The 16926-nt window shown below is 38.9% G+C and overlaps 3 protein-coding genes across 3 annotated transcripts in view; 1 reads left to right on the top strand and 2 right to left on the bottom strand.

The window, feature by feature from the left end:
- The window catches only part of obscna (obscurin, cytoskeletal calmodulin and titin-interacting RhoGEF a), a 40083-nt gene extending 39816 nt beyond the window's left edge, over positions 1 to 267 (top strand). The window contains exon 79 of the mRNA XM_069699122.1: positions 46 to 267. Coding sequence (XP_069555223.1) covers positions 46 to 226 — 181 coding nt within the window. The 3' untranslated portion in view covers positions 227 to 267. The remainder of the gene's footprint in view (positions 1 to 45) is intronic.
- A 1271-nt stretch (positions 268 to 1538) lies between these two features.
- Positions 1539 to 6788, bottom strand: guk1b (guanylate kinase 1b). The gene is made up of 9 exons (XM_069699121.1): positions 6726 to 6788; positions 5336 to 5451; positions 5106 to 5147; positions 4629 to 4754; positions 3197 to 3293; positions 2123 to 2261; positions 1825 to 1909; positions 1659 to 1744; positions 1539 to 1571 (listed from the first exon to the last, which is right to left on the bottom strand). The coding sequence occupies exons 2-9, from the start codon at positions 5445 to 5447 to the stop codon at positions 1539 to 1541; spliced, it is 720 nt and encodes a 239-aa protein (XP_069555222.1). The 5' UTR covers positions 5448 to 5451; positions 6726 to 6788.
- A 1054-nt stretch (positions 6789 to 7842) lies between these two features.
- The window catches only part of rnf220b (ring finger protein 220b), a 32271-nt gene continuing 23187 nt past the window's right edge, over positions 7843 to 16926 (bottom strand). The window contains exons 6-16 of the mRNA XM_069698940.1: positions 16328 to 16370; positions 16022 to 16111; positions 13038 to 13081; positions 12620 to 12701; positions 12202 to 12298; positions 11428 to 11487; positions 11229 to 11287; positions 10993 to 11077; positions 9839 to 9947; positions 8608 to 8682; positions 7843 to 8500 (exon numbers count right to left, since the gene is read on the bottom strand). Coding sequence (XP_069555041.1) covers positions 8429 to 8500; positions 8608 to 8682; positions 9839 to 9947; positions 10993 to 11077; positions 11229 to 11287; positions 11428 to 11487; positions 12202 to 12298; positions 12620 to 12701; positions 13038 to 13081; positions 16022 to 16111; positions 16328 to 16370 — 816 coding nt within the window. The 3' untranslated portion in view covers positions 7843 to 8428. The remainder of the gene's footprint in view (positions 8501 to 8607; positions 8683 to 9838; positions 9948 to 10992; positions 11078 to 11228; positions 11288 to 11427; positions 11488 to 12201; positions 12299 to 12619; positions 12702 to 13037; positions 13082 to 16021; positions 16112 to 16327; positions 16371 to 16926) is intronic.

Below are 16926 nucleotides of genomic sequence, written 5' to 3'. Positions count from 1 at the left end.
TTATTATTATTATATTATATTATTATTTGATTACAAACTTTTTAGGGGGAGGCCCACTGCAGCAGAGTGTCTCCAGAACCCATGGATCCGCGCCCATCGCGCCCCACACAAAGCCCGACACTCCAAAGTGTGTTTCTCCACTGACAAGCTTAAAGATTACCTCAAGCAGAAAGAGGAGAAACGAGATCAGGTGCGCACCAAGCTTCAGCCTCCCTTCTTCCAGTAAAGATGCCAAGAAAGGTTTTCTTTCCTAAAAAACCATGCAGCCTTACAACATTTTTCAGCTGTGTGTGTTTCCTTCCTGTGTGACTTTTCTAGCAAGCTGGTCAGATCTTTAAAATAGTTTTGGTATACCCTGATTTGAAAAATGTGATGCGTCTTAATGAGTTTCAAAGTGTACTTATATATCAGATTGTTCAAGCGAGTGTGCTGCATTATTTTGTGCTTTGGTTTATATGGAAACATATCAGGGATAATGCTTCTTCTACGTAATGACTGGACACTGTTGCATGAGTTGAAAAGTTTGGATTTTGACATAAGAAACTCTCGTTTAACTCCTCTGCTGCAGAGATGCACATGTTGGCCATACAGTAGAAATGTTTTATGCGTTGTCCTGCCACCTACAGAAAGCAGGTATATATTTCCGAGCTACACACAGTATTTTATTTAAAACTTTACATGATCTGCCTTAAGATTGGAATGTATAAATATGAATTAGAGTTGTAGGTTTTAGGATGATTCAAAGTTTCAAATTAGTTAGTGAATGAAATATTTATTAAATGACACACGTGTTCAGTCATTGTCTTCACATTCTTTATTCTCTCTTTTGTAGACAACAACACATATATGACACGTAACATAAATGTTTAAAACCTACAGACGGAGGCATTTTATTTCAGATGCACAGATGTCCTTTGTGTGATCTTTGACTCGCATAAAGCGTGAGTCCATATTTTAATGACATAATAGTACTGAGTATAAATCAAAATAGTTTTTAATAATATACCTAACTATGACAGAAATTGTTTATACTGTAATACTTAACAAAACAAATACGATAAATGAGAGTTAATTTTCTGAATATTTTCTAACGACTTTGTGCTGTGTCCCAGGTACTGACTGTTTGTACTACTTGATGTGAGTCGGTGCCAAACTGGGCCTCATAAACTCCAAATGTAGCACTGGATTTGACAGTTGGACAATTTACATGCCTGCCCGGCCACCTGGCAGAAATGTATGGTTCAGGATTATTTTACCTACATGTCAGTTATTGATTTACTACATCTAACACAACCCCCCTTTCACTTAGTCAAGAACAAAAACATTTCAGTCCAGACTCTCTCATTTCCATCTGTGCATCAAAACTGAACAGAGCTGCCCTCTGACTGTAATAATGTACGCAGATGAGAAAGGACAAACCGACTTTTGTCCAGACTTCAGGTGTGTTCGCAATCAGTGAAGATGGAAATATTCAGGTCAGAGTCACAAATGCTGGTTCTTCTTTCCAGCAGCAGAACGACGAAGTTATTGTTTAGCTATTATGACTTGGCCTCCTGAACTTTTTGAATTTCCTGTAGAGAAAAATGACAAAAACCAATGGTCATGTACAAAGTGTATTTAAAACAAATATGAGCCAGGACATTTTTAGATTGTCTTACTTCACTGAGGATATCCTTCAACTCCTCATAAGCCCTCTCTAAGTCATCATTGATGATAACAATGTCGAACACCCCAGGCTCCTTACCTAGAAATCAGAATTTATTCAGCTGGAGAGATTGTCTTTACTTCAGCTTTTTGTGCAGCAGAAATATCACCGTAACTTACTGAGCTCCATATCAATGCGTGCTGCCTCCAGGCGCTTCTGTAAACTCTCCTCTGTTTCTGTCTGCCTGTCCCTCAGACGTTTTTCCTGAGAAAGAAAACAAAGGAAGACATTAATAACCGCTGCACTAAGACATGACGCATAGTAAACTCTTTATTTATTATGGTAATCAAAGTATGGAACAAAAATGTATAAATGTTATTTAAAAAAAAAGAAAGAAGTAAGCCTGTTTGTCCCCCTTATAGAGCCCTCTCTGCACAAGCAAGGAAAAAGCATGAATAAACCAAGTAGCAAATGTACCAGGATCTCCATGGATGGAGGTTGGATGGAGATGTAGATGGGGTTCAGGTCAGTCTCTTTAATCCTCTTCACCCCCTGGATGTCCACGTCAAGAATGCAGATTAGGTTCTGAGCTTGCACATCTTCTATGGCAGCCTTACTAAAGAAATAAAAGAGGCCGTACATGTGAGCAGAGATGGGGCTCGAGCAGGTACTGAGTGGAGTAATTTTGTGCTTCCAATATGTAGTAGCAAAGGTAAGAGGATTGCTGCATTGATCCAAGCTGCTCAGACTCAGTGAGTGAGTGAATGTTATCTACAGAATAAGAGGAAGAGATTAAATGTGACACACACACTGTTGCTCTTTTTCAGCGAATGGGAGTTAAAGCTCCATCTGTCACCAGTCCTTGTGATCCCCTACATAAGGCAACAATCTACATTTACTACTGGATGAAGTTGAACTAATATCAGTGACCCTGATACTCTTGATGATTTATTGTATTTTATGTACGGTATGTGTGGTATTTAGACCTATAAAATCTTGAATGAAACCATGCAAATGTTTTTTTTGGGCAGGTTAGCAGTTTGTTAAGGCTCTGACGGTTACATGCTTAAGGAACTGAGGTAATATTTTAAAATGAATTAAATTTATGTGGTGGCAAATTTGTTTTTGTTTTTTGTCTACCTGCTGAGGAACAACATATGCGGATTAGCTACTAATGCTGGTGCAATTACTTTAATTTAATGAATTTAATTGTGCTCTTTCCCTTTAAAAAAAAATAAAGAAATATTTACGCAGTAAGGTCAAGATCTTACAGTGTTATTGAAAGAACCCCAACAATTCCCCAATGAGCAAGCACTTTGCAACTGTGTGGAAGAAGAACTCTCTTTTAACAGGAAAAAGAAACTCAACCACATCCGGACTAAGGTCAGCCGTTCACCTCAACCAAAGACATTTTAGAAAAACACATTTTTTAATTCATTGAATAATATTCATGTAAGTTATAAATTTCATGAGAAAATTTCCTGAATTTTTTTATAGGTATCACACTGACTATAGTAAAGAATATGTAGAGATGTAAACATTTGCTTTTACCTTGTTCCATACATGTTGTCAGAAAACTCAGCGTTCTCGATGAACTCTCCGTTGTCGATGCCGTCCTGCATGGCCTCTTTCGTTGTGAAGTGGTAGTCTGTGAGATATAATGTTTATAATGAATGTGGCTCTGCCAGGAAAAATGTGCACCCTGGAAAAACTATGTAAAAGCGAGATAATGCAAATCAGATGATAGCCCACTACGTTTTAGTGAAAGATGAACATCACAGTGGTTATAACCAATTTAAAGAAAATACAGGCACAAAGGTCAACTTTGATGTGCACAACTCGGTGTTTAAAATTTGTATTTATTATGCACCATTTTCACAGTGGGTAGCATGTGTTTGAGTGATGTTCTCTTTGTTGTGTTTTTGGCCATTTAAATTAACTTAATGCAGCTATTCTGTATGGGAAGCGCATGCAAAGATTACAAATGGTTTCTTTGTGACTTTTTTTTTTTTTTTTTTTTACATATATATAGATGCTATTTGATTTTTTTTTTTTTGATTTTTTTTTTTTGATTTTATACACTTTATTAATCCCCGAGGGGAAATTTCTTCTAATTTCCATTAGTACAACGGTAAAAGAACACATTATATTGTCATACTGGATCCACAGGCCTAAATCTCCCAAACATAAAAAATTCTGGGGATCTAAAACAAGCAGAGTTTCAGAAGCAAACACGTTACTACAACTACAACTAATGGCCACTGTGATAGCATACAGTCATTAGCATGACAACATGAAAGAGTCTGCTTAGGCTGAAGTAACAACACTGGATCGAGAGTGACTATGCTGTAAACAAATAGATAATAAGCCTGGAAATAGGGCTGGATAGATTTTAAACAACATACACAACAACTGCAATAAATTAAATATCTCCATGCAGGCTCAAAACCTCATCATGACCCAAAGTGAGCAAAATTCATTTTGCGGTGACTCAAATGATGAGACGTAGTTTGAATCAATGAGAATCTGTTCAGTGTCCAATATTGTCAGTAAAAAAAAAGCATGTGGGCCTCGACTAAAGAATCTAATTAAATGGACGTGACAGCAACATTTGAAAGGTCACATAGATCCTGTAAATAAGAAAAAAAATAAGATGCACTTGTTGAATCTTTTGCCTGTTTTGCTAATGGTTGGATGCAAATCAACAGTGGTCCATCAACCTCAAAGGGGAAATGGGGCAATTTTTCTGGATGTAAAACCTGTCAGGACTGGAAATGGGAATCACTCATTCACAGGCATCACAGGGGGCTATTTTCAAAAGCTTTTTACTCCAAAGTGTAGACTGTCCGAGATCATTTTTTATATTATTTTTATATTTGTTTTATCTTTTAATTTTTGTCACATGACAGCATGCCAGGATGATGAAAGTAACCCCCATCCCTCTGCCATTAACGACTCTGATCAGGAATCACACTGAGATCACCTTCATCTGTGGTTTCTGATTCATTTGGACACGAAAATGAGGTTGACATGTCTAAGTCCTCAGAGGATAAGATGGCTGCTACAGGCAGTAAAGCAGCCCCCAGAAGGAAGGGGAGCTTGTTCAGCCCTATGGAGAAAGCAAAAAAGGCACAGAGAGATGTTTATCCCTTTTATATTGAAGGGAGCCATACAGAGTGATAAAACCATTCGTGCAGCTCACTTGGGAGTAAGAAGTGCTGTGGACAGAGCAGGTAGGGGAAACTGGGAAACTTTGGATTAAAACAAAAAACAAAGAAGTGAATTTATCAGACTCCCGACTTTCTAAAATGCACTTTTAATCACAGTACTACAGGTTCAAATCCCAGTCCAGGCATGGTGGGACTAATAGAGTGTGACACGACTAAGACATCAGCCACCCATTTGTGTAGATAATAAGAAGTGTCAACAACAAGTCAGTTTGAAGCCACAACTACTGTACCTTTGCCATCTTCCTCTCCTGGTCGAGGATTTCTTGTTGTGTCTGTGAGGAAAGGATTTGACCATTAAAACCCAGACAGGAATAAAGACATTAAGTTGCAGCTTTTACAAGGTTTACTGCTGGAGCATAAAAACTGCCGGCCTGTGCAGACTTTGACACCCTGCCCTAATTCCTTCTCAGACGTCGGATGTTGTGATGAAAACCAATCACCGGTTGGCACACAAACGTACGTGACACGCTGAAGCCAAAGACGCCCTCGTGATCCTTCATCAGCCTCTTCATCAGAGTGCTCTTCCCCGCTCCAGAAGGGCCGCTCAGCACCACAGGCCTCGGTCCTGACATTGTCCTGAGACAGATAGACAGACAGACAGACAGACAGACAGAGGAAGGCAGGGACAGAGTGAGATCAGGTTGGTGCCAGAAGCAGATTAAAATCAGTTTGTCCCAGATTAAATCCACCATTAGAGGAGTGGCAGTGATTTCTAGGATAAAATACAGGTCATCATAGTATCTACAAGAGTTGAGATATGCTTTCTATAACGTATTTTTACTCTCTTTCTACCATTGAGTTGCTGCTGCAGTGCTGGTGAAGTCCACCAACTAACCTGTTAACTGGTCTAAAGTGGTGGAGTGAAGCTAATCCTTTGATCCAAGCCTCTCTTAACCACCACACTGTGGGGGGAGGGGGGTTAACAGCAGGCCGCTGCTCTTATATCACTGCACTTTTCATCTCCACTAATAATTAATTGACACTGAGAATTTTCTACGTCTCTACGTTTCCTTAATTAAACTATTAAAATATGTCTGTGTCCTAATTGCTGACTCGTTAGACAGCCAGAGGCCCCGAGGTTAATGTTAAGAGTGCCGCTTAATGAAGTCATGGCAGGTCAGTCCGCAGGATTAATTGGATTGGTGGCCACGTCACACACGGGGTCCGGGACAGGTGACCCACTTACCTGCTGCGCTAAAGACAGGAGGATGTTTCAGGGACACTTAAATCAATTAATTTAGAATCCCCACTCACACAATTATTTAATAACACAGGAGCTCTGCACTAGTCACATTACCAATTACTTAAGTATCTCAAGTTTCCATTTTACTTCTACTTTAGATTTTTTTTTTTTATGGAAATGTGCTTTTTACTCCACTATAATTACTCCACTAAAATTAACTTCCCTCTACCAGCAGCTAAAGTATTATTAATAATAATAATAACAATCCATTCATATATATTATAACAGTATGAGAGGGTCTATTAAGCACAATTAATAGTTTTACTTTGGATATTTTAACTCAGTACAATATATAGTAGCTTTACCTAAATAAATATCTAATTTCAGGTCTTTTAGTTAGAAGAACTTGAAATGGACTCTATTAAATGAACAATGATCAATAACATCCCAATCAATTATTATTTGCCTCTTTTCTCCAATGTGTTATGCTTTGACACATTTCCGTGTATACTGAAGTGAAAAAACACGATGTTAGAAAAAGTTAGTTATTTCAGTCATTGCTGGTAAACAAATATGATCCAAAACAACAGCCTTCTAATGAAAATACAGTTGTACTCACTGCATTACAAACATGTCCTTCTCTAGTACAGTAAGAATTCCAGCTTACCTTTTCTCACAGGTCCTGTATTGTCTATATTATAGAGACTTTCAATGACAGATGACTCTTCAGCCAACCTTCTTTATGAACTGAGTATAAATTGTGTGAGTGTGAGTGTGAGTGTGTGGATCAGTGAAGCAGCTGACTGTCACTCTGAATTACCACCACCTCCCCTCAGCTCACTGACCAATCGCTTGTGTCCATGCTGGCTTGTTTTTGTCTGCGCCATCCATACAGATCACAGTGTGAGCAGCTCATCAGACAAAATGATTTTGATAAGTGGTCATGTCATTGTTCCAATACAGTAGGTTTGTTTTCGTATAGATTTATTGATTAAGCTCCAGACTGTCCCCTGGAGTTTTGGCGTTTAAAAACAGGTGAAGGTTGATATAAACAGTACATTGTAAATATTAAAATATGTTGGTGTATGATTGTGAAAAGTCAAACAAAACTTGTGTCTAATGTGGGCAAACTTAATCTGAGAGAGATATATCACCTTTATTTATCCTGGGAAGTGTCACTTCCTTAATCACACTGACAGTTTGCAGCAGGAAGCAGCAGTCCAGCCAAATCTATAATTGATTGAGGAGCCCTATTCAAGATGTTTTGGAGGTTTAAAGCCTTGCTGAAGGACACAGACGTGATAGAAATGAGTCATATGCTCTCCTGGCTCTCCTTTCACTCTACAATGTAGGTACATTTTAAAAACTGGAAAAAATGTCATAACAGCTGACATTTAAATGCTGTTGGACTCATCGTTTTCCTGCTGTTAATGATAAAGTATGGGTATCTGCCATCTCTGTGCTCTGCGGTTGATTCTTTGGGTGTCAGGCTCTGAGCGGCCTCGCAGTAAAGGCTCAGAATAGTAGGGTTTAGTGTCCCTCAACCCTAGGTGAGCTGCAATGGGCTCTGCCTGGGTAATCCTGCACCGACCCACTTCTTAAAGAAGCCAATACACCACACGGATCCAAAATAACGAGACTGTGAACGGGACTGGCTGACACTTGCTGTCCATTTATGCCCACAGTTTGCTAATGCAACAAGTGGGTATTCATGTTGTGCCCAGAGTTCAAAGATTTAGTGAAACAACAACCTTTAGACAGACATTTTATTGTAGTAACGCTGATAAAATTAGATTTAATGATCCTATACAAAGAAATACATCATACACAAAGACGAAATGAGATTACTGTAAATGTTTCCAACCTACAGGGGCTAAACAAATAATAAATGATTGGAGAAAAGACAAACTCTGTACAGTAATTACAGCCGGGTTGTTCTGCTAGTCGACATCATATACACACACACCACTCCAAACATACATACACAAAACTATGTACATGTGCTTTGCAATTCAATTTAATTCAACTATGTTCCCCCATAAAACAGACAAAAAGGATTATAAAATTGATAAATATTGTCCCAGAGCATCTTTCTGCTTGTTTTTTTCGGTGCCTGAGCTCTGATGTTTCTTCTGATCTGGCTGATGTCGCAGCAGAAACGTAGATATTGTACAGGTCAGAGGTCAAACTTCCTGCTCTTCAAATTGCAAGGTGTTAGTGGATGTTATGGAGTACACACATACAGGTGTGAGGAGGAGGAGAAGGAGGGTGAGGAAGGTGGGAGTGTATGGCAGGCCAGCTGACCACAAGTCCACCCCTTATTGGCTAAAACAAAAGAACCCCCTCCCCGATCCTTAATGAGTGGTCGAGTCACAGGTAAACCCGCCTCAGGTCTCCAGGTGAGGTGATGGTGTTGCACTGAGGACACAACTTCTTTGCTCCCTGGAAAAAAGAAAAAAATCCAGACTTTTAACAAACAGGTTCTGAACATTTTATATATATATAAAAAAATGCATGTTCATGCGAGGTAAAAAAAAAAAAATTCTTACCAGTGTTCGAAGCCAACACTCCTCACAGTGAACATGCCAGCACTGGATGGAGGTGAGCGGTGTTGTGTACGTATCCTGCACATAGAGAAAGACAGTAAAACAGGTGAGGAGCTCTTACTTGCTGTACAAAAAGCTCCCACTAGATGTCCTTATGAAACTACAAGTGGAGCATTACAGCAGGAGACACTCTTTTTAAATCAAATTTTTCAAAACCTCTTTAACAGTAGGAAACGTCCAACTGGTGTGTTTAGTGTTTTATTAGCCTACACTGTTTTAATTTTAATACATTTTGATGCGACAACTCTGTGTAAGTCGAAATGAGCACACTATAAAATGTCTTTTACTTGCCTTGTTCAGGACAAATGTATGGAGCTAGCTTCCATTCGTATATTTATGAGAGCAGAGATTGAGTTGGACACAGCAGCTTTGTCTTCACAAATTTTTTTTTAAACTAGTTTGGTTGTTTTTAGCCTTTGTGAAATTAAAGAGACGTTTGTGGGCTCGTAGTTTAGCATGTTCTACAAATATTGTAGCAGACACCAGAGATAAGATGGTGTATAAAGTGGCACTGCAACTGCTGATTATTTTCATTACAGATCAATACATTTTCACTATTAATCAGTGAAGGATTTACTCTGTGAAATGTAAAAAGGTAGAAAACAATTTACACATTCTCTGAAGCAGAGGTCACAACTTTAAATAGCTTCTTTTGTGGCCCAGAAAAAAAATATATAAAGGAGAAAAGCTAAAAATTTCACTGCAGAAACCCTTTTTTTTTTTTCAAAAAAGGAAATGATTAAATGTTGATAGATTTTCAACTAATTATTCCAGAGCTAATTAGTAGAGTTTAATATCAAGATGTCAAGATTAGTTTTGTACATCAATACATATCAACGTATACAGATTTAACATACATCACAATTTCATGTCAACTAATCCTCCTGAGAGTCTGCAGGTAATTTACACATCAATATTTTAAATAATTTTCAAATATTACTTGAGTTTCATAAAAAAAAAGTTGAAAAAGTAAAAAATATATAATTCTGCACCAACACATCAATATATCATCTTATACATATTTATATTCCACTGAACAACCATGACCAATAATATTGATTTATTGCCTAAAACACAGGTCAGTACATTCATATTGTCACTGTCTGCATTAGTGCGCTGTTATCTCTCTTTCCTGTGTCTCTGCTCTATTGATTTCATTTGCCTTCGTACTCACCATGCAGATGAGGCATTTAAATCTGTCTCCTTTAGACAGCTGTTTCTCCAAATCCCGTATCCGAGCTTTAAGTGTATCCAGTGTTGTCAGAGTGGAATCCTCTGAGAGCCTGCACACACACACACACACACACACACACACACACACACACACACACACACACACACACACACACACACACACACACACACACACACACACACAGGAGGGAAGTGGGAGAGCGCGTGAGTTAGGCCGACACTGGAGAGTCATTTATAAATCGAAGACAGATTAAATTATTTGCTGGCCAACATGGACACTGAGCATGAAATTTAGCAGCAATCACATTGCCTGCATTCACTGTCTCATTTATCATAGGCTGAGGGGGTGGGGGGTGTCACGGTCCTCACAGAAATAGATATACACGCAGACACAAGCACAATTACAGGATAGAGTATATGTGCAAACATAGTGTACAGAGTGGCAGACGGGATACAAAGCATTAAGTGTGATGAAACGTGTGTACATGCCTGCGTCGCCTGCGATGACCTTGATTGATGATATCATCACATTGATATAGTTTTGTGTATCAGGCAGGTGGGAGCAGGGGCAGGTAGTTTCTCAGAATACACTTTACAGAGGGATGGTAACATTTCCTCAGCTTTGACTGGCTGATTCACACCTGAAAATGTTTCCCTGACTGCGCTGTCACCTAGTACATGCTGGGAATATACCGCCATCACCAGTAAAACTTCACTCTGAAACTTTAATGTAAAGCGTTCCAAGTTTAAATCGGACCTTCCTTGCAGCTGGTTTCCCATCACAGCTTTTACCATTTAAAAAAAATCATAAACCCGCCAGAAAAAAGATAGTGATTGTGCACAGGACAAGCAACTACTTATAATCATGTCTACTGTGAGAATATTATTAATTAAAAGCAAAATACTTTCTAGTTTACTTTATATTTTTATTGCTAAAAGCCACTCGGCTTTCTTAGCTTTTGTAAACTATAAATTAATCATTTTATCGCACCCTGAAGTCTCTTAAAGAGACAACATATAAACAGGAAGTGAATCAGGTGAAACATTAACAAAGTGATGTGACAAAACTATTGGAGCTGTGAGGATATCTCTGTCTTTAAAAGAAGTAACAACCCGTTAAGAGCTCAAACTCACATCTCGATCTCAGTGTTTTTGCAGGTTTTGGGGAGACCGGCTGTGCTGCCGTCCTGTTTCTCTCCGCTGCTTGTGGATGGACTCCCTGAGAGAGCAAACAAAAGAACAGATAATTACACAAATAGTGGGAAGCAACTGAATTCAAGCTAACCCTGCCCAAAAACTGGTTTTCATTCAGTTATTCTTTTATTTTTGTCTTATTTAATCAAGTATTATTCAGGGTTGGCTCAACTCACCATCATTGGACCACTTGGTAAAGTCAAGGTTTACTCTGGAATCAGGTAACATGCTGCGGCTGCTGGAAAAACACATTTAAAAGGCATAAAAAAAACAAAGGAAAAAGGTTTGTAAAAAAAATAAAGCAATTAGTGCATCATCTTATGTCAGTTTGAATATTCGAGTTATTCAAGAAATGTCACTGGGTGGGATACGTACTTCACTGTTGTCTCCTTGGAGCTTTCTCCTGAGCAGGGAATTACATCTGTCTCTGTGTATCTGAGACCAAAGTCAGGGGAAAAAAACACAGAAAGCCAACAACAAGCAAGACATTTACCTAATCTGTAAAATGCTGAGAAATACAGTACAGTGCATGTTTACTAAAAACTAAAAGCATCTGTAAAGACAAAAAATTTAACTGTAAAAAATTTAATCTCCAAGTGAACAACTTTTTTGATTATTTTAAAGTTTAAGGTAAATTTTTCAAAACAGTATTTTTCTTAAAATGTTAAAACAATCTTGTCTGTTTTTCAAAGTTAACTCACTTTATACCTGACACCTCTCACTTCTCTATCCATCCATTATCTATACATGCTTCATCCTGAACAGGGTCACGGGGGGGGCTGGAGTCTATCCCAGCTCACTTTGGACGAAGGCAGGGTACAACCTGGACAGGTCGCCAGTCCATCACAGGGCCAACACGTAGAGACAGACGGAAACAAAGCCCATTCACGCTCTCATTCATACCTAAGGGACAAACATTTGTAGAATCACCAATTAACCTGAGGTGCATGTTTTTGGATGGTGGGAGGAAGCTGGAGTACCTGGAGAGAACCCACGCAGGCACATGCAGACTGGCACAGAAAGGCCCAGAGTCGAACCCGGAACTTTTTCGCTGTTTCACTGTGCCGCCCACCTCGCACTTCTCTGTAAACTTAACTACAGAGTAAACGTGTTGTGTTGTTCACACTGTGACTTCACTGGAAAGGATACTGCGCCCTGCCGTACTCCAGAGTGTCGTCTCCGTCCACGTCCAGGTCAGCATCGCTGTCTCGACACTCCTTAGGAGTCGCGCTCACCAACATTGCACCTGAGGAGACAATTTTATATAGAAATGATTTAATAAAAAGCCACTGGACGACATGAGGAGAGCTGATTTATTAGGTCACAATAAGGTAAATTCAGATGTTAAATATTTTTTGCTTGTTTCTGTGAGTCGGGGTGTTACAAGTTTGCAGGTCAGAGTTTTGCTTTCGTTACTTTTGAGCCAACCTTCAAGGCATCCTGCTCTGCTGTAATCTGGACTGAAAAGTTCAGTGGTTTTTCAACTGCCACTCAGTCACATTATTCGTCCTCCAATGAGCAAGATTATCCACATGGGTACCTCGATGGCACACAGATTTATGCTTACCTTTAAACCCTATAGACGTCATCTGTATCCTTCTCCTCTCGTTCCACTCATCCTCCAACGGGGCCAATTCAGCTGAACCCTCCTGAAACACATACATACACACACACACAAACATTAAGTGCACAGCTTCACTGTCTGGGTGAATATGCCCATACGCCTCCCATAGCCTCCAGCTATGTATCTGCTGGTGTGTTTTCATGACTGTGAACCAATTCCAGTGGTGTTTTCACATGGATACACAGCGAGCTGACAGTGATCCTGATGCTACATGAACAAAGCCAGTCAACAATGTCTGTGGACCAGCGACATTTTCTCAACTGGAGGTCAGTCCGCTACACGTTGGATATCTTCATCTCTGATTACAATAAAAATGTCAGAGGAACAAATACTTTCATGTGTCTTTCACAGACAGACATACCTGTCCTTCCTCTGGTTTCCTCCTCTTCAGCTTTCCAATCCTGACTGCAAACAGACAGAAGACAGACAGATGAAAAGATGGGAATACGGTTATTTTAAAGGCAGGTCACAGTGACCTCAGCTTGGTCTCTACGATTAATTTAACAGTTTTTTGTACTTTATCTTTCACTTAGAAACTCTGAAACATGAGATGTGCCTTATTCTTTCCTGATTGGCAGATTACATGAGGTGTCTGTTCCCATTGAAGGTTTTGTCTTTGTGATTTCTGCAAGTTTTGCAAGTTAACAGTGTAAATAGTTACCTCAAACAGACAATTTTCTGTTGTGGTCCACATAAGACATTTATTAAGATATTAAGGCTGTAAATTGTATTAAAAATGTTGCACCATATTTACTGTATCACTTGTATAATATTTGTAAGATAATATGAGGGGTGTGTTACATTGTTTTTCTTCTGTATCCAGAAGAGGGTTCCATAAAACACTAATAACCTTGAAGTAGGCCTTCCTCTTTCTCAAAGTGAGGTTCAACTCCAATAATCTTTGTACAGTCCCTACATGTAAGAGTACAGTTAAGATGTTTGTGCTGACATTTAATCTTCTTTTAAAAGTTTGTAAGTAATTTATTCATCTGTCCAGTAGAGTGATTCTTAACCAGGGTAAGTTTGAGTTATGGATGAAAACACACATGGATTAAACATTTTAAATTAGTAAATGAAGGTTCAATGAAAAAAATAACAGTGGAAGAAGTAAACAAACTTTTACTTAAGTAAGAGTAGAAATACTACAGTGTAGAATATTACAAGTAAAAGTCCTGCATTCAGATTTAACTTGAGTAAGTGTTAAATAATTCCCATTATGCAAATTGGGCCATTTGAGAAATATTCATATTACAATTATAGATTAAATACATTAATGTGGTCCTGACTTTAGCGTTGCAGCTTTTAAAGTTGGGGCTAACTTTTATTATTTTATATTCTGGTAGGCACGTTGTCAGTTTTCCTCTGATGCCCAATAATAAATAATCCCTTTTTTTTTTTTCTAATTTTTGTTAATATGAATCCACAAAGTACCCACTAGTTGTCAAAAGGATTGCAGTAAAATGAACGAGATTTGTCTTTGCATTGTAGTGCAGTGGAAGTATAAGCAGCAGAAATACTAAAGAGTACCTAAAAATAGTACAGCAGGCCGCTGGAATAAATGTACTGGTCTGTTTTTCACTACGAACAGATACTTTTAACATCCACTTTCACTTAAGTAATTGTGTTAAATAATATCCCCTTTCAAATTTAAATAAACATGTGCACATTAACACGTGGTTGTCGATGAAGGATACACAATATTATTTTTTACATAATTTACAACCCAAGTACATGTAATCATATAGATATGGGCTTCATATACACAGCGATTGCAGTTTTCTTTTCAGCACTGGATGCAAAGCGCTAGGTCCGTCTCCCTCCTGTCAGCTCACAGTCCTCCCCCACCTTCCTCTCTGAAAATATAAAAGTTAACATGGCAGAACACTAACTGCTCCTCCTCTCCTACTGTGACCTGACTGGCTGCAGATTGCACAGGGGGACATTAAGTTTTAGGGCCCTCTAATTCCCGCTGGATGACAGTGGCCCTGAGGGGGGACACACAGAGAGCCGGTGGCCGTGACCCGAGCGCTGCCATCCCATCGAACATAATGAGGGTTAAAGAGGCGGTCATAGATGAGGAAGAGCTCATCAAACAGAGAGGAGAGAGAAAGAGAGAGAGCTTGATTAATCAACAGCGGAGCAGCACTTCCTCCTCCTCCCCCTGCTCCTCTTTTTCCTCTCTGACGTGTATTTAGAAGCTCATTATGCTGTCCTGTTTTAAGGCCCAATAAAGGCTAACAGACCTCGACACCACTGGCAGTTTAAAGAGTCAGCTACGAGCTGGAGAATCTCAGTGGAAATAATAAGAGGAGCCAGAAGTGTGAGGTGTCAGACGGTGTCAGGCTGCTCTGCAGGACCTCATGTCTGTATCAGTGCAGAGACACTGTCACATTACTTTTTCAAATGCTAGATGAACAAGTTGAACTTTTCCCTGGGATATATGCATGGCACAGACAGAAGTGGTTGAGGAACCACATTTAAAAAAATATGATAAGAAACTCCTCCTTAACAATGTATAACTTAATTACTTAATCAATGGTTCATCAATAATTCACTGATGCTCTATAGAGGAGTGTTAAGCCATTTGTAAGAACACATTGTGTGATGCTGAGTTGTAAAAAGTCATTGGCTGATATTTATCCTCCTCTAGATCACTAGCTCAATGCAGCAGCTCTTTATTAATGACCTGAAGTAATTCAGTAAGCGGAAGCTAAACATCAGCCACAAGTATTTTTAACAATCTGGCATCCTAAAGTGTCTTACAACTGAGATTTCAGGCATGATGCTGCTTTTTTTTTTGTTGTAATAACTAGCTGGAATGATTAATAAAATATTGTATTATTGATAAACTAATTAACTAATTGCTCCAGTACTAGAATAATTTTTTTGGTTTTGAAAAGGCAAAATCATCATGGTTGAACAAAGTGTCTGGGTTAGGTTTCATCAAAACAATGAAGAAATCTGTTTTTTATGAAGTTATTTTTTTGTGTCTTTTTAATGCAAGTGTAAAATTACGTTTTAAAAGCATAAAAGACAGTTTGGAGCATATTTCTCACACTGTAATCATAAATCCAGTTTGTAAGTAAAAACATAAATTAACAGTAAACTTATCTGGATTGCAAACAAATGATCCCTCATAGTTTTGTTAGTTCGGGTCACAGACTTGAGAATATTGAAACTAACCTCTTAAAAAGACACCAAAATAACCTAATATTTTTTAAGAAAAACAAAACAGTGTTTCTTCATTAAAGGTGTAATCAAAGCCTTCCTCAGCCTTCACATCCAGGACTCAGCAGCTTCACGTGAGTGTGGGGAAGAAGAAAAGTGCTTCCCAGTGTTTCTTACCAGCTTGTGTGCAGTCTAGGTGGGCTCCTGCGCTGTGGGGGCGTAATGGGGCAGATTTGACGTAGCACCTGCACCAGCAGAGGTCATCAACTGTTAACATATCAAGAGGTCAAAGTTGAGAGGTTAATAGCTCCTCTGCTCGTGTGGGCGCTAGGCCGGCGGAGATGATGTGGGAAAAGGGAGTGATGTCTGAGCGACTGGTGAGGGACGGGTTGGGACCAAACACACAGAACCTGACAGAGTCTACTGTACTCAACTCTCTGGTGACGAACAAACATTCAGTCCGCTCTGCATACATCAACGTACCATTAAGTCTTGTGTGTCTGTTGGCCCGCACGCGGAGAAACGTCTGCAACAAACATAAAGTTTCATCATTTTTATCAGCAGACTTTAAACTCAATATATTTCATTTGTATTCCTACTTGATGAATGAGCAGCAGCCTGCAGGACTAGGTGGCAGTAATTGCACAAACACAATGGATCCTTTCTTTCTTTCTAGTGATTGTCACAAGAAATACTTTACAGCTTTAAAAAAAGTGTTTTTAGGGAACGATGCTGCTGAAGTTATCCTCCTTTGCTTTTCCTCTTTAATTTCTGACACAAAATGTTTTTTTTTTTTTAATGTTGTCATTCTTTGTTCTCCTATGAACTCTTTTGAATGTCTGTCCATTATGTTGCTTTTCCTGAAGTTTCTACACACAGGTTTTTGTAATCTGAATCAAATGTCTGATGATAAAGAATATTGTACAGTTTGTAAATCCCTCTGAGTCCAATTTGTGTTTTCAACTGTACATACAACACTGACTTGACTTGATGTGACTCCTGATGAACCTGTTCGTTATAAGTGAGGTGCTCCAACCCCAGGCTGCTGACACTGGTGAGTCACTCGCACCACACCAGGAAAA

The sequence above is a fragment of the Brachyistius frenatus genome, unplaced genomic scaffold, assembly GCF_029030835.1.
Source record: "Brachyistius frenatus isolate BFR_SWC_R1_liver_20210118 unplaced genomic scaffold, ASM2903083v1 Contig_29, whole genome shotgun sequence".
In the NCBI taxonomy this organism is placed as follows: domain Eukaryota; kingdom Metazoa; phylum Chordata; class Actinopteri; family Embiotocidae; genus Brachyistius; species Brachyistius frenatus.
This window is presented reverse-complemented; position numbering and strand designations above follow the sequence as displayed.

What these genes read in the sequence shown, in the direction of transcription:
- guk1b (XM_069699121.1), bottom strand. Translation starts at nt 5,447, where the DNA reads ATGTCAGGACCGAGGCCTGTGGTGCTGAGCGGCCCTTCTGGAGCGGGG. An exon ending in CTTTGGCTTCAGCGTGTCAC is followed by an intron (nt 5,148 to 5,335) that starts GTACGTTTGTGT and finishes CTTTCCTCACAG; the next exon opens with ACACAACAAGAAATCCTCGA. An exon ending in ATCAGAAACCACAGATGAAG is followed by an intron (nt 3,294 to 4,628) that starts GTGATCTCAGTG and finishes TATATCTCACAG; the next exon opens with ACTACCACTTCACAACGAAA.